Consider the following 21,825-nt stretch of genomic DNA (forward strand, 5'->3'; position numbering starts at 1 on the left):
CACACCTGTCTATGTAAGGTCCCACAGTTGACAGTGCATGTCGGAGCACAAACCAAGCATGAAGTCAAAGGAATTGTCTGTAGACCTCCGAGACAGGATTGTCTTGAGGCACAAATCTGGGGAAGGGTACAGAAAAATTTCTGCTGCTTTGAAGGTCCCAATGAGCACAGTGGTCTCCATCATCCATAAATGGAATAAGTTCGGAACCACCAGGACTCTTCCTAGAGCTGGCCGCCCGTCTAAACTGAGCAATCGGGGGAGAAGGGCCTTAGTCAGGGACGTGACCAAGAACCCGATGGTCACTCTGTCAGAGCTCCAGCGTTCCTCTGTGGAGAGAGGAGAACCTTCCAGAAGGACAACCATCTCTGCAGCAATCCATCAATCAGGCCTGTATGGTAGAATGGCCAGACGGAAGCCACTCCTTAGTAAAAGGCACATGGCAGCCCGCCTGGAGTTTGCCAAAAGGCACCATGAGAAACAAAATTATCTGGTCTGATGAGACAAAGATTAAACTCTTTGGCGTGAATGCCAGGCAAATGTGCAAAAATTTCAAAAAAACTTCTTTCATGTTGTCATTATGGGGTGTTGTGTGTAGAATTTTGAGAAAGGAAATTAATTTATTCCATTTTGGAACAAAATGTGGGAAAAGTGAAGCGCTGTGAATACTTTCCTGATGCACTGTATGTGCAATTGGTCTTTCAAGACTTATGACTGATTATGATAGAATGAGTCACAAATATATTTTAGTGGATGAAGTTCCTCAATGGTCCACCATATTATTATGTTTGAAACTGCAAGATGTAACATACAAATGCCTAAAGTTTTTCCATTGTTGACACACAGACTAGTAATATAAATAAATAAAAAACCAAGGTGCGACTTCTGTTTTATTCATGGTGAGCAAGAGTGTGACATAGGAAATTAACAAAGTGGTCAGTTACATGTCTTTAAATGAGCACAAAATATAGTTATATATGAACATCATAGCGATTTGCAAAATACCAGAAAGCTGCTGTGTGGCTAACAGCATTAGCCTATAAAATGAAATCCCTAGCTGACATTATTTATTCAAATACTAGAATAGCAATTATCTACAAAGCAGGTTTGGTTTCCCCCTCAGAAAGCTCTGCCTACATGCCTACAGTATGATGCGTGGCCGACAGGATCTATTGTCCGTCCCTGTTTTCTGACCAAAGTTTTTCCACTGATGCTGTGTAGGCATCAAAATCCATTCTCTACCGATATAGACTATATAGCCAAATATGGCCCATATTTCTTTCGTTATATTGCCCACTCCTATTTTAACCCAATGTACGGCTATATTTGTCACATGCCATGGTGTTTTAGCCTTTGAGTAATTGTGTTTTACAGTGTTTTAGCCAGTGAGTGATTGTGTTTTACAGTGTTTCAGCCTGCGAGTGATTACAGTGTTTTAGCCTGCGAGTGATTGTTTTTTACAGTGTTTTAGCGAGTGAGTGATTACAGTGTTTTAGCCTGGGAGTGATTACAGTGTTTTAGCCTGCGAGTGATTGTGTTTTACAGTGTTTTAGCCAGTGAGTGATTGTGTTTTACAGTGTTTTAGCCAGTGAGTGATTACAGGGTTTTAGCCTGGGAGTGATTACAGTGTTTTAGCCTGTGAGTGATTGTGTTTTACAGTGTTTTAGCCAGTGAGTGATTGTGTTTTACAGTGTTTTAGCGAGTGAGTGATTACAGTGTTTTAGCCTGCAAGTGATTATAGTGTTTTAGCCTGTGAGTGATTATAGTGTTTTAGCCTGTGAGTGATTGTGTTTTACAGTGTTTTAGCCAGCAAGTGATTATAGTGTTTTAGCCTGTGAGTGATTATAGTGTTTTAGCCTGTGAGTGATTGTGTTTTACAGTGTTTTAGGCTGCGAGTGATTACAGTGTTTTAGCCTGTGAGTGTTTATGTTTTACAGTGTTTTAGCCTGTGATTGATTACAGTGTTTTAGCCTACGAGTGATTTCAGTGTTTTAGTCTGCAAGTGATTATAGTGTTTTAGCCTGTGAGTGATTATGTTTTACAGTGTTTTAGCCTGTGAGTGATTGCAGTGTTTTAGCCAGTAAGTGAATATGTTTTACATTGTTTTAGCCTGTGATTGATGATGTTTTACAGTGCTTTAGCCTGTGAGTGATAAGTGTTTTAGCCTGCAAGTGATTACAGTGTTTCAGCCTGCAAGTGATTATAGTGTTTTAGCCTGTGAGTGATTGTGTTTTAGTGTTTTAGCCTGTGAGTGATTGTGTTTTACAGTGTTTTAGCCATATGAGTGATTGTGTTTTAGCCTGTGAGTGATTGTGTTTTACAGTGTTTTAGCCTGTGAGTGATTGTGTTTTACAGTGTTTTAGCCAGTGAGTGATTATGCTTTACAGTGTTTTAGCCTGTGAGTGATTGTGTTTTACAGTGTTTTAGCCAGTGAGTGATTATGTTTTACAGCGTTTTAGCTTGTGAGTGATTGTGTTTTACAGTGTTTTAGCCTGTGAGTGATTGTGTTTTACAGCATTTTAGCTTGTGAGTGATTATGTTTTACAGTGTTTCAGTCAGTGAGTGATTGTGTTTTACAGTGTTTTAGCCTGCAAGTGATTATAGTGTTTTAGCCTGTGATTATAGTGTTTTAGCTTGTGAGTGATTATGTTTTACAGTGTTTTAGCCTGTGAGTGATTGTGTTTTACAGTGTTTTAGCCTGCGAGTGATTACAGTGTTTTAGGCTGTGAGTGATTACAGTGTTTTAGCCTGTGAGTGATTATGTTTTACAGTGTTTTAGCCTGTGAGTGATTGTGTTTTACAGTGTTTTAGCCTGCAAGTGATTATGTTTTACAGTGTTTTAGCCTGTGAGTGATTACAGTGTTTTAGCCTACGAGTGATTACAGTGTTTTAGTCTGCAAGTGATTATAGTGTTTTAGTCTGCAAGTGATTATAGTGTTTTAGCCTGTGAGTGATTGTAGTGTTTTAGCCTGTGAGTGATTATAGTGTTTTAGCCAGTGAGTGATTATGCTTTACAGTGTTTTAGCCTGTGAGTGATTATAGTGTTTTAGCCTGTGAGTGATTACGGTGTTTTAGCCTGCGAGTGATTATGATTTACAGTGTTTTAGCCTGTGAGTGATTGCAGTGTTTTAGCCTGGGAGTGATTATAGTGTTTTAGCCTGTGATTGTGTTTTACAGTGTTTTAGCCGGTGAGTGACTACAGTGTTTTAGCCTGCGAGTGACTACAGTGTTTTACAGTGTTTTACCTCTTGGTGCCGAGCATTGAGCCTCCCTTGCCGGTCCAGCCTCCGACGCCGCCCCAGTTAATGGGCTCAATCTGGAGATAGGAGGGTGGGAGAGGCCTTAGGTCACCACGGCTGGGCCAAATCCAGTACGGGTCAACATGCATTTGACATTTGCTTGCGATGTCTGAAGTATTCTCAAATACAATGTTGCATTTACTGGATTCAATACCTTTCAAAGTACCCTCTCGTAGAAATTTGAATAAAATACTAATTTGAAAGTATTTTTGTCTCCAGTGCTATTCGAAAGTTTCACCCCCATTGATTATTTCACATTTTTCTATGCTGTAAAGTCAAATAAAATATATATATTCAAGAGGATTTCCTCCTATAAAAATAACCATCTATAAGGTCAAATTAAATTAAGTATTTCAATGTTTTCTGAATTATACTATTAGAGTATTCACCCCCTTTGCAGGGCGTGATCTGCCGATGCAGCCTAATTTAAACAGGCTGATTCTGTTTCCAGTCTTCTCATTACAATATTAAGATTAGTTATCCTTAAAAATGTAATATTACATTTTATTAACTTGCAGTTCAGGTAAAAATCTACTGTGTGCTCCCTCCAGAAAAAAATGCATAAAGGTATGTGTTTCCTGGGCCTGGGATGGAGTACTGATTAATGGATTATTTTGGGGTTTAACAAAATTGGGTCAGGGAAGCAATATTCCTGAGCTTTCATGTCTGTTCACCATCCCACCACTGGACCACACAGATGTGTCCCATCGTCCCGAGAGGTCCCATGGAACGCCTTAACCAGTTCAACCTGCATTCATTCTGAATCCACCCGTGTTCACTTGCATGATTGCAGCCAAAACAACACTGACTTTGTGATGCCTCTTGAAGCACAAATATAACTGGCTTTGCGAGGTCCCCAAGAGAGGGGAAGGGAAGGTTGGGGAAGGTAATAAGAGGGAAGGTTGGGGAAGGTAATATAAGGGAAGGTTGGGGAAGGTAATATAAGGGAAGGTTGGGCAAGGTAATATAAGGGAAGGTTGGGGAAGGTAATAAGAGGGAAGGTTGGGCAAGGTAATATAAGGGAAGGTTGGGCAAGGTAATATAAGGGAAGTTTGGGGAAGGTAATAAAAGCTTGAGAAAGCCTTGGAACTGACTGTAAAATGTGTTGAATTGGAATCTGTTTCTCTATTTATTCGGTTTTATTCATAATGCATAACATTTTTAAGGAGTAGCAGGGCAAAATATAAAAAGTTAAAGAGGGAGGATGAATACTTTCTGCCTTCACTGTATGGGACTATACAAAGTACAAACATTGAAAAGGTTTCCTGTAGTACTGCATTGAGAATGTGCACTTTAGTTTAATGCATCAACAGATACATTACATTTAATAATTGTACTTATCAGACAATCTCTGATAAGTACAACTATTAAAAGATGTTTTCTATGAATGGTGTTGGATGGAGCTGAATGGTGTTGAATGGGGCTGAATGGTGTTGAATGGGGTTGGATGGGGCTGAATGGGCCTGAATGGGGTTGAATGGTGTTGGATGGTGTTGGATGGGGCTGGATGGTGTTGGATGGTGTTGGATTGGGCTGAATGGGGTTGGATGGTGTTGGATGGGGCTGAATGGGGTTGGATGGGGCTGAATGGGCCTGAATGGGGATGAATGGTGTTGAATGCCATTTGATGGTGTTGAATGGGGATGAATGTGGCTGAATGTGGCTGAGGCTGAATGTGGCTGAATGTGACTGAGGCTGAATGTGGCTGAATGTGGCTGAGGCTGAATGTGGCTGAATGGTGACAGTGAGTGTACTGGAGAGGCTAACTGCGGTACCTGTCCTTGAGCCAGGCCCTCAAACCCATCATGCACTGCAAACATCTGGTGGCCCTGGAGGATGCCGATCCTGACGGCTGAGCGCACCGCTGCGTTCATGCCGGCGCAGGGAGCCCCCACATTCACTATGCCAATGTTGATGTTGCTCTGGCGGAGAGAGAGAGAGGGGGAGGGAGAGAGGGAGGGGGAGAGAGGGGGAGAGAGGGGGAGAGGGGGATGGAGAGAGGGGGAGAGGGAGAGGAGGAGAGGGAGAGGGGGATAGAGAGAGGGGGAGAGAGGGAGAGAGGGAGAGAGGGGGAGAGAGGGAGAGGGGGATAGAGAGAGGGAGAGAGGGAGAGAGGGAGAGAGGGAGAGAGGGAGAGAGAGGGAGAGGGCGAGAGAGAGAGGGAGAGAGGGAGAGGGAGAGAGGGAGAGGGAGAGGGGGATGGAGAGATTGAGAGAGGGAGAGAAGGAGAGGGAAAGGGGGAGAGGGAGAGAGAGGGAGAGAGGGAGTGAGAGGGAGAGAGGGAGAGGAGGAGTGGGAGAGAGGGAGAGGGGGATGGAGAGATTGAGAGAGGGAGAGGAGGAGAGGGAGAGAGAGAGAGGGAGAGAGGGAGAGGAGGAGTGGGAGAGAGGGAGAGGGGGATGGAGAGTGGGAGAGAGGGAGAGGGGGATGGAGAGAGGGAGAGACGGAAAGGGGGAGAAAGAGAGAGGGAGAGAGGGAGAGGGGGAGGGAGAGGGAGAGAGGGGGAGAGAGAGAGAGGGAGAGGGGGAGATGAGAAGGTGAATTAAATTCTGCATGGGAGTACCGTCTCACTGTAGATTGTAAACTAGGGTACGGTACATTTATTTTGAATAAGAAACTATGGAAGGATGCATGCTAAACTGCGTGTTACAGCACTCTCTGTGAATCTATAAATGCATGCCCTACGATAGCCACTAGAGGGCATAGTGCGTCTGTCAGATGCAGGGATGGCTTCACAACTTTCCTATGGGAAACCGTCAGAGGGGAGGTTCCTCACCTTTTTCTCTGGGAGGTGTACATGAGCCAACATCTTGTAGGTGTTCCAGTTATTTTGAAAGCTCCTACACAGGAAAACATTATCAGGTGGAAAACAAGAAGAATGCAAAAAGTAATGCAACATATTAATATCTCAATTTTCTCAAGCTGAAAGACTTCTCAGAAAAAATAAATATATACAGTGCATCCCTCAAATATTTGGACAGTGACACATTTTCTGTTGTTCTGAACTGATCTCTGAACTCTGGATTTGAAATGAAACAAGGAATACGAGGCTAAAGACATCATCGACTGCAAAGGATTTGCAGGAAAATACTAAATATGATCATTTTGTATAAGATCATGTTAGTTTGTCCAATTCACTTTGGCTCCCTAACACATGACTGTATTAAAAGGGCTGTAATTTCTCCATGGATCAGTGGATATGGATGTAAATACCCTCAGATTAAACTTTGACTTTTTCTGTTTCATATTCATTGTTTCATTTCAAATCTGATGTGCTGGTGTGAATTCAAAGCGATAGAAATTGCCTCACTGTCCCCGTACTTATGGACTGGTCAGCAGATGGACACATGTGACAGGAGATGGACAGAGATGAGAAAGACAAATGAAATAAGGAGATGGAGGGATGGAGGGAGGGAGGACAGTCACGGAAGGGGGTAAACACAGGCGACCTACTTTCCCCTCAGTTTGATGGCGTCCTCATATCGCCCCTCTGCCATGGCTTTCGTGACATCTTTGGTCTGACAAGAAACCGGGAGAAAAGGAGAGTGACTGAGTGCTGAACCTACTTTACCATAAATCCACTCCTCCATGTTGGATCATCCGCGTCATCTTTACTGTCAGTTCAACTGTGGCACCGCGCCCGTCCCTGCCCCTGTGCCTAACAGCGCCACCCAGTGGCCATCCCCCATCAGTTCACTTCAGTTCTGTTTGTACAGCGCTTTTTATGGTGAAAAGGTCTGAGCTCTGAATAGATAGCTCTAATGCGGGACTGTTCCTATTACTCACTCTTTCACAAGGTGGGCAGGCTTCCCACACACTGATTAAGCCTAACAAAGGTGCAGCACAGAAAGAAGAGAAAACAAGAGTACCAGTGGATGAGTGCTGCTTCAGAGTGCTGCTTCAGAAGGCTGCTTCAGAAGGCTGCATCAGAGTGCTGCTTCAGAAGGCTGCTTCAGAAGACTGCATCAGAGTGCTGCTTCAGAAGGCTGCTTCAGAAGGCAGTATGGCAGGTTGCACTGATTACAGTGGATGAGTACTGCATCAGAGTGCTGCTTCAGAAGGCTGCTTCAGAAGGCAGTATGGCAGGTTGCACTGATTACAGTGGATGAGTGCTGCTTCAGAAGGCGGTACGGCAGGTTGCACTAATTACAGTGGATGAGTGCTGCTTCAGAAGGCAGTACAGCAGGTTGCACTGATTACAGTGGATGAGTGCTGCTTCAGAAGGCAGTGCTGCTTCAGAAGGCTGCTTCAGAAGGCAGTACGGCAGGTTGCACTGATTACAGTGGCGATGTTTCAGTTCCAGTGCTCTTACGTACAATTACATGGCTGATGCACTTACTGTATGACAGAGGTGTGATACTAGACCAGCATGTATATGCTTGTGTATTTTACATTGTAAGCATGATTTAGTCAAGGACTAGTCAACCCTTCAATTCCCCCCATTGCCTCTTGTACTGCCTATTGATTTAAGATATTGGCTGTCTACTTTACACTGGTATTTAAATTATTTTGAGGGAGCTAATTTGTTATGAGGCTATCTGTGTGTACCCACCCCAAACCCACATGTACATGCCCATAGACCAATCAGTTCGAAAATGGATACACGCACAGCCTATCAGAGTGATGAGAAGCTTTAGAATTCAAATTAAAATAATCTTTATTGTTGGCCGCAAGTTCCCCGCAATAAAGAGGGATCCTGGGAAGAAGGAGTGTATTTTGTGCTTTGAGTCAGAGCCAATTCTCACGGAAGAACATCAAAAACTTGAAAACTGAAAAGAAGCATGTTAACATAACTCTGCCTGACAGCTTCATATGCAAAAATACGAGTTCTGATTTATTGTAGTTCCATGGTGGCCATTGAAAGAACTATGTTGAGATGGAAGAATATTCTCTTAAGCATTTTGAAGAACTCGGCCTGTCTAGTTCAGATGAAAAAATCTTAAATGTATATTGATATGGGTCCAAAAGCAATCTTAACCCATGAATTAAAGTACATGCTGTCCAGTGAGAGCACTTTTGTGCAATCTGCTCTTTTTCCCTTTTGAGTATAATGGCATTTTATCTACCTTAAAGAAATGGAAGCTTTTGTAGTTTCCAATGTACTCTTTGTACGAATGCACTGATGAAATATATATTTTTGCATCCATTGCTTTGTAAATTTTATTTCATGTAATGTTTTCAAACAAATTTCAGCATTGGAAATATGATTCATAATACCTCATGTAGCTAGACGATAAAAAAAGCTCCCTCACTAACCTTGCCTTAAAGATCTTAAAAATCTGATCAAGCAACCATGGTCCAATCAGAAAAATCAACTAGTTTTCTGCTAACCAATGAGAACTACACTAAATTCAACTACAGTACATGTGTGTGCATGCAGAGGACGCTCAAGGGTACATGAGACAGAATCTTCCTAGCAACCACCAGTCCTCACAAGACTGGCGAAGTGCATCCTGTTTTTCATTTTTTGCTTATCTCATTTTTTTATTTTGAGTCTGCACTCTGTTTCTGGCGCCACAAGATGGCAAACGGTAGTGTTAGTTAGTTTCTCTGACCGCCAGAAAAGCTGTTCCTCAGTAATGGGGTGGTATGTCATGGTCCTCACATGGTCCTCACAAGTATATGAAAACATGTATGCGTGTGTGTATGTGTTTAGTGTGTGTGTGGGCATGCTCATGCACTTGTGTGTGTGTTTAGTGCATACAGCAGGGATATCTCACCACTTGCACACACTCCATCAGCGGCAGTCTGATAGCCATGTTCCCTGACAGACTGACCACACAGGCGGGGGTTTCTGGAGTGGCCTCCAGCAAAGCCATTACGGCCTCTACTCCCATCCTACTGGCCTGAGAGGGGGAGAGAGGGGGAGAGGGAGCGAGAGAGAGAGAGAGAGGGGGGGGAGGGGGAAAGGGAGAGAGAGAGGGAGAGAGAGAGGGAGATGAAGACAGGGGGAGAGATTGGGAGAAATGTGAAGAGGAATGGATGAAATATAGAAAATATCCAGGGCTGATTCATATTCATATTATAACAGCTACTTTAGTTACTAAACGATTATGACTGAAGCAGAGATTCAGAAACTGAAGCAGAGAATCAGAGTGACTGAAGCAGAGATTCAGAGACTGAAGCAGAGATTCAGAGACTGAAGCAGAGATTTGGAGACTGAAGCAGAGAATCAGAGTGACTGAAGCAGAGATTCAGAGTGAAGCAGAGGTTCAGGGTGAGTGAAGCAGAGATTCAGTGACTGAAGCAGGGATTCAGTGACTGAAGCAGAGATTCAGTGACTGAAGCAGAGATTCAGTGACTGAAGCAGAGATTCAGAGTAAAGCAGAGATTCAGAGTGACTGAAGCAGAGATTCAGAGTAAAGCAGAGATTCAGAGTGACTGAAGCAGAGATTCAGAGTGACTGAAGCAGAGGTTCAGGGTGAGTGAAGCAGAGATTCAGAGTGACTGAAGCAGAGGTTCAGGGTGAGTGAAGCAGAGATTCAGAGTGACTGAAGCAGAGGTTCAGGGTGAGTGAAGCAGAGATTCAGAGTGACTTAAGCAGAGATTCAGAGTGACTGAAGCAGAGGTTCAGGGTGAGTGAAGCAGAGATTCAGAGTGGTTAACTCTACCAGGATTCTGTCAAAAGCAGAGGGAGTGCCTCCTCTCTGGACGTGTCCAAGGATGGTGGCGCGAGTGTCATAGCCCAGCCTCTTGGATACCAGCTACAGATGGAGAGAGTAAAAGAGAGAGGGGATTCTTCTTAGGCAAAATATACAAACTATGGCAATGTATAAAAAGCACAGATATTAAATTGAGAGAGAGAGAGGCAGAGAGAGAGGCAGAGATGGAGAATGAGAGAGAGAGGCAAAGAGAGAGCCAGAGATGGAGAATGAGAGAGGCAGAGATGGAGAATGAGAGAGAGAGAGGCAGAGATGGAGAATGAGAGAGAGAGGCAGAGATGGAGAATGAGAGAGAGGCAGAGATGGAGAATGAGAGAGAGAGGCAGAGATGGAGAATGAGAGAGAGAGAGAGAGAGAGGCAGAGATGGAGAATGAGAGGGGAAAACACGGCACAGTGAGCATTACATCCTTAATCAGGTCGGAGGTGATGGGCTTGCCGTTCCGGTCCAGGGCCCCCTCGGCGACGATGATGACATTCAGGCGGGACCCCCGTCCCCGAGTCTGAAAGGTAACGCATTTCAGCACGAGGAGAGGAGGACTGCAGGAGGAAGCGTGTGATGGTGAGAAAAGAGGGAGGGAGGGAGGGAGGAAGTACCTCCATCAGTCTCCTGCACAGATGTTCCTCCCAGTCCTCATCAGGGGGCATCTCTGGGATGAAGACCCAGTCGGCACCGCAGGACAGAGCAGTCACAAGGGCCAGGTATCTACAGGACACACAGATCAGCATTGTCACAGGGCCAGGTATCTACAGGACACACAGATCAGCATTGTCACAGGGCCAGGTATCTACAGGACACACAGATCAGCATTGTCACAGGGCCAGGTACCTTGGTAATCTGGCTAGGGGTAACTGAGGAGAGTTTGGGAACCGCTGGTCGACTCTATCTAATTGTCTTATTTGATCATTTTTGCATGTAATACACTCAAGCACTTTATTAGGTATGTATAAGACTTATTGTTTTAGACTTCTCCTGCCGTAGCCTATGCACTTACAGTTATGATGGATTGTGTGTTCAGAGATGCTCTTCTGCATACTGTACCACTGTTGTATTGTGTGGTTATTTGCATCACTGTCACCTTCCTGTCAGCTTTGACCAGTCTGGCCATTCTCCTCTGACGTCTCTCATTAACAAGGCGCTTCTGTCTGCAGAACTGCTGCTCACTGGATTTCTTTCTGTTTTTTGCACTCTGCAAACTCTAGAGATTGTTGTTCGTGAAAATCCCAGGAGATCAGCAGTTTCTGAGGTACTCAAACCACCTTGTCTGCCACCAACAATCATTCCACGGTCAAGTTTTTTCCCCATTCTGATGGTTGATGTGAACATTAACTGAAGCTCCTGACCCATATCTACATGATTGTATGCACTGTACTGCTGCCACACAATTGGCTGATTAGATAATCGCATTAATAAGTCGGTGTAATAAAGTCAAAAGGTTCCTAATACAGTGCTTGGTGAGCGTATAGCTACGCTTCTTATGTCTACGTTGTCTATGTTACGGCTCAACGCTATAAAACGGCCAGCCATGCCTGTGGTTCCGTGCACTGAAAGCAGCAGGAGTAGGAGCACTGCTGTCAGTCCTCATCTGTGCATTATTAATGGAAAGTGATGTAGATTACTGGGGATGGACAATGTGATAACTGACCCTTTCAACCTCTTGACTGAACTGCAAGGAATATAGGAAGACACTTGGCAAGAGAGAAGGGGAAATGTATAAGCTGATCACACCCCAGGAACAGCTGACACTCCAAAGCTGTCCATCAACATCCCAAAAAATGACCCCTGTAATATGACCCACATTGCAAATTACATTTTTGTAAACGATCTTTGTGTCTACTACACAAAATAAAAAATATCTTGACCTCATCTTTGACGTAGGGGGGAAACATCGCAGCATGTAGCCTAGTGGCTAAGGTTTGTGACTGGGACCCGGAAGGTTGGTGGTTCAAGCCCTGGTGTTGCCGCAATAAGTTCTGCACAGCTGTTGTGCCCTTGAGAAAGGCCCTGAACCCCACATTGCTCCAGGGCGGATTGTCCCCTGCTTAGTTTAATCAACTGTAAATGACTTTGGATAAAAAGTGTCAGCTAAATCACTGTAATGTTAATGTTGAGCTCACTTGTTTGCTGTTGCTAGGATACAAAAGCAATTGTGGTTGTACTTTTGTGGTGAGAATATAGAGTACAAAATTTAATTAAATGTGAACATGATATTGTGGCAGATAATTAACTGATTGGGCAGTTAGCTGTTGCATAAGTGGGATAATGTACTGCAGGCAGGTCCGCTGTAAGTTTCAAAATAAGCCTTCACAAGGAATTCTCTTCTTTGCGTGGAGTTTACATAATTCCGCTGGGCCTTTTGTAAATTCTTCAGTCACTGTACATTATCTCTTCATCATACAGTACAGGAAGAAATTTTAGTATTTTAGTATTGGTGTCAAGTGGATACCAGGTGAGAAGAATAACATTATCACACTCGTCAGTCTTCAGTGTTATGGCCACAACGTGACGGATTCAGAGCTGACACTCACCCACAGTGCCGTCCCATCACCTCCAGAATGAAGGTCCTCTGATGACTGGAAACAGAAGGGCCAGGATCAGGTTTTCATTCCAAAACACAAATTCACACACTCACACACACACACACACTCACACTCACACTCACACACATACACACACACTCACTCACACACACACACACACACACACACACACTCACACTCACACTCACACACACAAATCCTAGTGGCTCACGTAGACTGGCCCAGTGTAGCCATGATAAGATCCGCACAGCATTGCTCTAGGGGGGACTGTCCGTAGTCTGATCAAACAAGTCAACCAAGTGTTGAATTCAGTTGAAAATAACTGAATTCAACTGCTGTTTTTCAAATCTTGAACGGAATGCTGATACTGAATGTGAGATAACTGAACAGAATGTCTTTGCCCCGGCACAGACAGAATAGAGGCCAGCCCTGGGGAGCAGCGCTAGGCCGCGGGACGCTAAGCGGCCGTTGGAATACCTCTGTGCGGTCGTGGTGATGGCGTCCACCACCTCCATGATGCGGTGCAGGGCTGAGTCGGTGCCGATGGTCATGTCCGTGCCGCAGAAGTCATTATCGATGGAGCCCACCATGCCCACGATGTTGAGGTGAGAGGAGCGCTTGGCTTCGTCTGCAGTGATCTTACCTGGAAGCAGGCAGGCAAATTCAGAATTGTGGTACGGTAGACTGTGAGAACTAATCAATCCATCGATCTGTAGCCCGATCAATAAATCAGTCAGAATTTGTGTTTCTGTTTTTCTTTTGGCACAAAAGCCTCCCTGCAGCAGACAGAAGCAGGATGCTCTGCCTGCAACATCACAGTCTGGTTAGCCCCTTACACGCCAGAGTGCATTCTGGGATCCTCAGACAGGCCCTTCCCAACAGGGTGTGTGTTATGCTTTAGGCTGGACTGGGCTGTTTTAGGCTGGACTGGGTGTGTGTTGTGTTTTAGCCTGGACTGGGCCATTATGTTTTAGCCTGGACTGGGTGTGTGTTCTGTTTCAGGCTGGACTGGGTATGTGTTATGTTTTAGCCTGGACTGGGCTATCATGTTTTAGGCTGGACTGGGTGTGTGTTCTGTTTTAGCCTGGACTGGGTGTGTGTTATGTTTTAGCCTGGACTGGGCCATTATGTTTTAGGCTGGACTGGGTGTGTGTTATGATTTAGCCTGTACTGGGCCATTATGTTTTAGGCTGCACTGGATGTGTGTTCTGTTTCAGGCTGCACTGGGTGTGTGTTATGATTTAGCCTGGACTGGGTGTGTGTTATGTTTCAGGCTGCACTGGATGTGTGTTCTGTTTCAGGCTGCACTGGACCGTTTCTGCAGCCCGGACCATTTTAGACTGTACTGGTGGGTCGCATGTCGGGCTCAGAGATCCTGCTCAGAGATGAACTCGCTGTGCTATTTGTGATGTCACACTCACACAGAAGGATGGCTCACAGGTCTGTCCGATGTGGTATTCCTCCCTTTCGCCGCCACGTGATGAGATTACACGCCGTCTAATCATTTACCTTGTTCCTGTTAGCGGTCCCGGGTCAGGCGTGCTGAGCGTGGGGATTCTGGATCTGAAGGCCCGTCTGAAAGGCGGGTTATTTGGGCTTGAGCAGTGGCTGGGACACTCACCCGCTTTCATCAGGATCCCCAGCAGCTCGCTCCACTCCGTACGGAACTGATTGGCGCCCGTCAGGCTGCCGTCGCCCCCGATCACACACAGGTTGGTGATGCCCAGCTTCACCAGGTTCATGGCCGCCTTCGTACGGCCCTCCTTGCTTCGGAAGTCCTGGCACCGAGCGCTGCCAATGACTGTGCCACCCTAACACACACACACACACACACAGGAGCATGAATACACACACACACACAGGAGCATGAATACACACACACACATGCACACAGGAGCGTGAATACACACACACACACACACACACAGGAGCGTGAATACACACACACACACACACACAGGAGCATGAATACACACACACACACACACACACAGGAGCGTGAATACACACACACACACACACACAGGAGCGTGAATACATACACACACAAACACGCGCACACAGGAGCATGAATACACACACACACACACACAGGAGTGTGAATACATACACACACACACACACACACACACATGCACACAGGAGCGTGAATACACACACACATGCACACAGGAGCATGAATACACACACACACACACACATGCACACAGGAGCGTGAATACACACACACACACACACACATGCACACAGGAGCGTGAATACACACACACACACACACACATACATGCACACAGGAGCGTGAATACACATACACACACACAGGAGCATGAATAGACGCACACACACGCACACAGGAGCGTGAATACACACACACACACACAGACATGCACACAGGAGCGTGAATACACACACACACACACACACAGGAGCGTGAGTACATACACACACACATGCACACAGGAGCGTGAATACACACATACACACACACATACATGCACACAGGGGCGTGAATACACACACACACATGTACACAGGAGCGTGAATACACACACACACATACACACATACACACACACGCACACACATACACACACACCTACACACGTACACATGCCCACAGGACCGTGAATACACACACACACACACACACATATATACACACGCTCCTTTCTATTAGGCAGCAAATTCCTAGTATTCCTCTTTTGGTAAAACTCATTTAAACCTGAACTTGAATTTTAATTCAAAAGATCAGAATGCGTTTCACCGAAATCCCATTTGACGTGAATTAAATCCTTGGAGCAGACAGACTAACGGCACATACTGAGCGCAGTTTGTCTGACAGTGACATGCAAAATATGGCCCTGGTCAAATTGCATGCTTTGTTGATTCTAGTTCTGAAATATTCTTTGGTCTTCTTGAATGCACTGCATGTTTGAGATCTCTTCAGATTCTGAATAATATTCAAGACTATTCCATTCTCTGAGATTTTTCTTGGTTTACCAGATGCCTTGACTTGACGTCAGTGGTTCGCCTTAACTTAACTTAACCATTTCGTAACAATGTGGAACAGAGGAAATTCTTTACTAGAGGTGTTTCTCATAACCTTCTTCTGCTTTGCATGGCCCGTGGTTGTTGAGAGTAATCCCACACCCTGAGATTATTTATTAGATTCTGGAATTGTCTTCATCTGGGATTACGGCCGTCCGAGTCAATCAAGTTAAGAAACCGAAAAAAGTATGAATTGATCAGTGGAATGGTGCCCTCACCACAATTCCTTCAAACTGTTAAATTCAAATGGTTGGCATTTGTATAGCGCCTTTATCCAAAGTGCTGTACAATTGATGCTTCCCATTCACCCATTCATACACACACTCACACACCGACGGCGATTGGCAGCCATGCAAGGCACCGACCAGCTAGTCAGGAGCATTTAGGGGTTAGGTGTCTTGCTCAGGGACACTTCGACACAGCCCAGGCGGGGGATCGAACCGACAACCCTCCGACTGCCAGACGACTGCTCTTACTGCCCGAGCCATGTCGCCCCCCAGCAAATAAATCATAATTGTACTTGTTGTTTACAGAGAAACTGAAGTCTATTATTCATTCATTCATTCATTATCCTAACCCGCTTATCCTGAACAGGGTCACAGGGGGGCTGGAGCCTATCCCAGGATACATTGGGCGAAAGGCAGGAATACACCCTGGACAGGTCGCCAGTCCATCGCAGGGCACACACACCATTCACTCACACTCATACCTATGGGCAATTTAGACTCTCCAATCAGCCTAACCTGCATGTCTTTGGCCTGTGGGAGGAAACCGGAGTACCCGGAGGAAACCCACGCAGACACGGGGAGAACATGCAAACTCTACACAGAGAGGCCCCAGCCGACAGGGATTCGAACCCAGGACCTCCTTGCTGAGAGGCGGGAAGTGCTACCCACTGCACCGTCCGTGCCGCCCAAGTCTATTATTAACACTGCAAATTTAAAGCAAGTTAGGGAGAATTAAACACTTCAATAATAGAGTATCACTGCTAGGGGAGTGGCAGTTTGCGATGGAAACTTCTGACTCAGCTGAATTTAAACTGCTTCTAGCTGTCATGGGAATATGTAATAACGGCCAATGCAATGGGCAGTGGAACTGCATAATTCATTTGTAAGAAATGCAAAGCTGAGACTCACGCAGGTACATGGACTACAGTGTGGCTCAGTCAACAGGCCCAGGCCTGAATGCTGTCAATGAGTGAGTGAATGTGTGAAAACTGTCTGTGTCTAGAGATGAGAGACATAAAGAGAAATTTAAGGCCGAAAGAGAAATTAAATCCAAGTCATGCATCTGCTGTTAATCCCTGGTATTTTCATTTGGCCCCGGTCCTGCCTATCTGACCCCGTCATCCGACCAGCCCACCCTTTTCACAGGCCAGGCTGGGTCACCCCACACCCTCAAAGGTCACATTTGGCTCATTTGGCAGAAATAGAACAAAATTTACACTGCCCCTCATATTTCTTCAAAATATTTACTCATCTCTGCCCCGTTTTATTTTCCTAATTTCTCATGACTATATTTCTAATCTTGTATCCAGTTTTGTTTGCTTTTATTTTGGTTGTTTTTATTCTAGTCCTCATATGTGAAGCGAATTGCAGTTTATCTATAACGGGTGTCAACAGCACGTGAAAATGTGCCAGGGCAAAGACACGGTCTGTGCCACTGCTAGGAATATGCAATGAGCACCCCTGCATAAGTACCGCACAGCAGAATCAGTAGCCCTCATACGATAAATCATCTAAGTGCCTTAAAGGATTTTGTCTGCCTCTAAACACGTTCGCTTCTAAATGCCTTTCTTGCAATGATGTTTTGTTAATCAGCAATAACCTCTTAGAAATGGTGGCTTCATTTCTGCTATTGGTGTGTGTGGGTGTGTGTGTGTGTGTGTGTGTGTGTGATTTCCCTGCTAGCTGAAGCTTAAACCTGAGTCTTTGCAGGTTTGGACTGAAGACACTGTTGCCCCGTTAGAAAGTATGGCTAAATTTTGAACTTCCTCACCGAAACTAAATCAGATTAACTTAGTCAGCCATATATGTTAAACAGGGACCTCTTACTTGTAGCAAAAAAATGCTAGTCACCTTGCATTCTGAAAATGGGAACACAACCAGAGTTACTAAACAAGAAAAAGGCTTGAAAGAGCATACATGCAGCAAACTCTCAGGCCAGGGATGGTTCCTATCATGTTCTGAAAGACACAACATTACTGAGGAACACTGAAAGGGGAACAGTCTGCAGACAGACACACAGGTTCTGAACTGAAAGTTCTCGCATAGATAAGGAATAAACACATCTGGCTGCAGTAGACTTGAAGCTCTACAGGCACGTCCCTGAAATCTGTAGCCATAAAACTGGCTGATGTCCACAAGCCTCATACTGACAAGCACCTGTGGTTGACAGCAGGGGTGCTGCTAGGATTTGAGGACCTGTGTTGAACATTGTAGGGGGTTAGCAGGGGCATCCTCCTACCTGGGAAAATTAAAAGTAAGTGCATCACTCTGGAGCACTTAGATTTGAACAATGAAAGACAAAAACAAGGGGCAAAACGCGCAAAGTAACAAAGAATGTTATAATTTATTGGCAGCAGTTACAATTGTGTTTTTGTCTGTATTATTATATTGGGCCATTGCACGCACAGCTTTTTACTTCTTTGGATAGTGAGCACATCTTTCCTTTTGTCATGAACAATGAAAGCTCACATAAAATAAAATAAAATTAGTTTGAGCCGGAATGGTGATACAGTACATTTGCAGTGTGTTACTACATGGTCTACAGTACACCAAACAAAATACGAAAAAACTCACTCAAAGCTAAAAAGATAGTGTGACATGTAGTGTGCAGTGCATGAGAGGTCCACATGGGCTGAGAGCCTGATATCAGTATGTCTTCTGATGTGTTGTGTTTTTATCACCACAGAGTCACTGTGTCACAGTAGATAGGGCCTGTGTTAGAAGAACCTATGCACTTGTAAGCCGCTTCGGATTTAAAACATTTTTTAATGTAAATGTTTATAGTACACCAATCAAAATCTGAAAAAACTCAAAGCTGTTTACTGAGCCACATTGCATGCCAATACACCTTAAAGTCTTACTATCAATCACATACAATGCCGAGAGAACATTTTCAAAAATGTCACCATTGGTGCCTACAGCCTGATATTCAGATGCATTAAATAATTTAACTTAGCAGGAACAACACTAACGTTATTTGGTAAGTTAATGTCAACAAGCTATCCACCATGTCCATCTCTCCAGCTATCTGAATTAAAACTATTGAAACTTTCTATCTGAAGCAAGTGGTCCGACAGTATATAATGCCCAGCCATGGATGATTGATTATACAATTAATTGTATAATTAACAAAGCATGAATTGTGCAGTATATCGTATATATCATACATATGTACAGATCTGCTACGTCAGCCATTCTCACCTAGAGGTATATCTTTCCTTGGCAAAGTCTCATTTCACTAGCTTCTTCTTTGTAGCAGCTTTCTGGAAAAAACCCTGTATATCTATATTATGTTGCTAAATAAAGGAACCAAACAACTTCTTTACCAGTACTATTAATAGTAATAGTTTTGGACTGAATTATTAACTTTTGTGATTAGCGAACAAGTGTCTGTTTTATCACTCACACAGTTATCAACAGCCTAATTAAAGGGGCCCTTGGCTGAAATTAACAGAGCCCTTTGCTGAGGTCGAACTGGAAATGGACTTCAGACACTGATCGCTTGGGAAACACTATATAAATTCAACTGAATTGATTTGAATCGATTTGAAGTGATTTGAATTGATTTGAAGTGATCTGAATTGATTTGAAGTGATTTGAATTGATTTGAAGTGATCTGAATTGATTTGAAGTGATGAGAACTGGTGTAACTCAGCCGGACTCACCAGCTGCAGCATCATAGACACGCTCTCCCAGGTGGCAGGGCGAATGTTGTCCCCGCCGTCCACCATACCCTGGTAGCCCTGCGGACAGCGACACAACGCCCATCTTAGACAAAGGTAACTTTCATATGAAAAATGAAAAAACAGACTTTCCGTGCGCTACATTCATACCGTCTCACCACTTCCCCCTAAACACCTCTGTGTTCAAGGGCCATAGAAATGCAGAAACAACAGAACAACAACCATTGTCACGAGACCTGCAAGCTACATTTCAACATAGTAGAACAGTATCACATTTTAATTATTAACTGGATGGCTGCCCATCCCCTTTATTAGCCAAATACAATTCTCAGAAATGTACCGTTGTTTCTGCACTAAGAGAACGGTCACATATTTTAATATACCACAATTATATTTTAGACCTGTGGTCATTTTTCATAGTGGCTGAAGAGGTCTAACCTAAAAAAATATATACATAATAAAAACTTGTCATGCAGTGATTCATGATCTTGTTTGCCAGTGTACCCCTTGTTTTGAGTGTTAGGTGTTGAATCACATGCCCCTTCTCAGAAATGACTGTGCCATTTTTAGATTTACATAGCACATATACACATGCTGGCTATACATTTCACTTCCCAATATATTCCTCATGTACTGAATGAAGAGCCTGATGAGATGGGTGAGTCTGAGTGTGCTTTCTCAGCAGACCAGTGGCCCTCTCCCTGCAGCTCAGGGGCGTAAACACTGACCTCATGAATGAAGTAGACTTTGGCTCCGGTGTAGAGACCGACTCTGACCGTCGCCCTCACCGCCGCGTTCATACCTGAGACAGACACAGGATTCAGGGGCCAGAGACAGACACAGGATTCAGGGGCCAGAGACAGACACAGGATTCAGGGGCCAGAGACAGACACAGGATTCAGGGGCCAGAGACAGACACAGGATTCAGGGGCCAGAGACAGACACAGGATTCAGGGGCCAGAGACAGACACAGGATTCAGGGGCCAGAGACAGACACAGGATTCAGGGACTGGAGACATGGCATGTTTCAATTCCACCACAGCAGAACCCTTTATAATTATTAAAATATAGATGATATACAGTACTGTGCAAAAGTCTTAGGTACCCTAGATTTTTTCATATAAAATTTCTTTTGCGGCATTAGTTTGTCAGCTATACAGAGCTAATTTGAAAGTACTAATTTTCCAAAGAAAATCAAATGTTATAGAAATTATTTTTTATTTCATTAAATAAAGTAACAATATTTAGCAATATACCACTATTCTGTTCTGATCCAGGAAACTATAATTATTCCTGTAGTTATGTAAAATAATGGAATATATCCTTTGAGAATTATCCTTTAATTATTATTATTATTATTATTATTAATTATTATTTCTCAAAAACAACATCCTAAGAAACAGCCAACATATTTACATATAACAACGTATTTGTAGGGGAAGGTCATGTCTGGCAAACATTTTGACATTTGTTGAGTAATCTCAAACAAGGCTTATGATATATGTTTAGATTTCCAAAAAACATTTTAGTGATGCCAAATGACAGAATCATTATGAAAATGAAGACGGGAAATTACAGGAGGCATTTTAGATTAGGTTTGGAACTGGTTATGAGACAGAACATAAAAGGCCAGTTTCCCATACTCAGGTTAAGCTTAGTCCCTAAACTGAGTTTTATATGGATAATCCCCATTCAAAATTGAATTTAGTCTAGGACTAGGCTTAATAACCCCACAATAATTGGTGCTGGGAACCACCACTCTTCCTTATTTATGGAAATGAGTGAGATAATGTGTAAGATAAATTTGCAGATGATGCAAAACTGGGAGGTTTAGCGAACAGTTTGGAATCTACTAAAGTAAGCCAAGAAGATTTAGAATCCAGAAGTCCAGAGGTAAGGTAGCTAAATGTAAAGGTCGTCATGTGGGATATAAAAGCATAAGGCAGGAATACTTCATGGGAGGAACAAAATTGCAATGTGCTCAATTTTACTTTCTAGTCACTGTGCTGTAGCAGAAAAAGGGAATCAGGATGCTGGGATACAGTATATATCCAAAAGTATGGAGTACAAATCAATAATGGAAGTTATACTTTCCTTATACAATACCTTGTCAGACTGCAAAGACTACTGTGTGCCATACTACAAGAAAGATAAAGAGGCACTGGAAAAAGTTTGAAGAAGGGAAACAAAACTAATGACTAAAGATAATTTTCAGGTGCAATTTGATTGAGGCCTTTAAATTCATAAAAGGGATGAACTATGTGAACTACAGGAGATTCTTCAGGTTAATTTTTGTTAGGAGAAAGAGGGGGCATAAATGGAAATTAGCAAAGGATAAATTCCACACAGACATTAGGAAGTTTTCTTTCC

At 43.8% G+C, this 21,825-nt stretch overlaps 1 protein-coding gene across 1 annotated transcript in view; it reads right to left on the reverse strand.

Moving 5' to 3' along the window:
* pfkmb (phosphofructokinase, muscle b) overlaps nucleotides 1-21,825 on the reverse strand; it is a 32,433-nt gene that overhangs the window by 7,928 nt on the left and 2,680 nt on the right. The window contains exons 2-14 of the mRNA XM_061218640.1: nucleotides 20,184-20,257; nucleotides 19,438-19,515; nucleotides 14,119-14,308; nucleotides 12,975-13,140; nucleotides 12,486-12,530; nucleotides 10,554-10,662; nucleotides 10,364-10,459; nucleotides 9,908-10,000; nucleotides 9,017-9,142; nucleotides 6,750-6,814; nucleotides 6,073-6,136; nucleotides 5,072-5,218; nucleotides 3,243-3,313 (exon numbers count right to left, since the gene is read on the reverse strand). Coding sequence (XP_061074624.1) covers nucleotides 3,243-3,313; nucleotides 5,072-5,218; nucleotides 6,073-6,136; nucleotides 6,750-6,814; nucleotides 9,017-9,142; nucleotides 9,908-10,000; nucleotides 10,364-10,459; nucleotides 10,554-10,662; nucleotides 12,486-12,530; nucleotides 12,975-13,140; nucleotides 14,119-14,308; nucleotides 19,438-19,515; nucleotides 20,184-20,257 — 1,324 coding nt within the window. The remainder of the gene's footprint in view (nucleotides 1-3,242; nucleotides 3,314-5,071; nucleotides 5,219-6,072; nucleotides 6,137-6,749; nucleotides 6,815-9,016; nucleotides 9,143-9,907; nucleotides 10,001-10,363; nucleotides 10,460-10,553; nucleotides 10,663-12,485; nucleotides 12,531-12,974; nucleotides 13,141-14,118; nucleotides 14,309-19,437; nucleotides 19,516-20,183; nucleotides 20,258-21,825) is intronic.

Source organism: Conger conger, chromosome 14 (genome assembly GCF_963514075.1).
Source record: "Conger conger chromosome 14, fConCon1.1, whole genome shotgun sequence".
In the NCBI taxonomy this organism is placed as follows: Eukaryota; Metazoa; Chordata; class Actinopteri; order Anguilliformes; family Congridae; genus Conger; species Conger conger.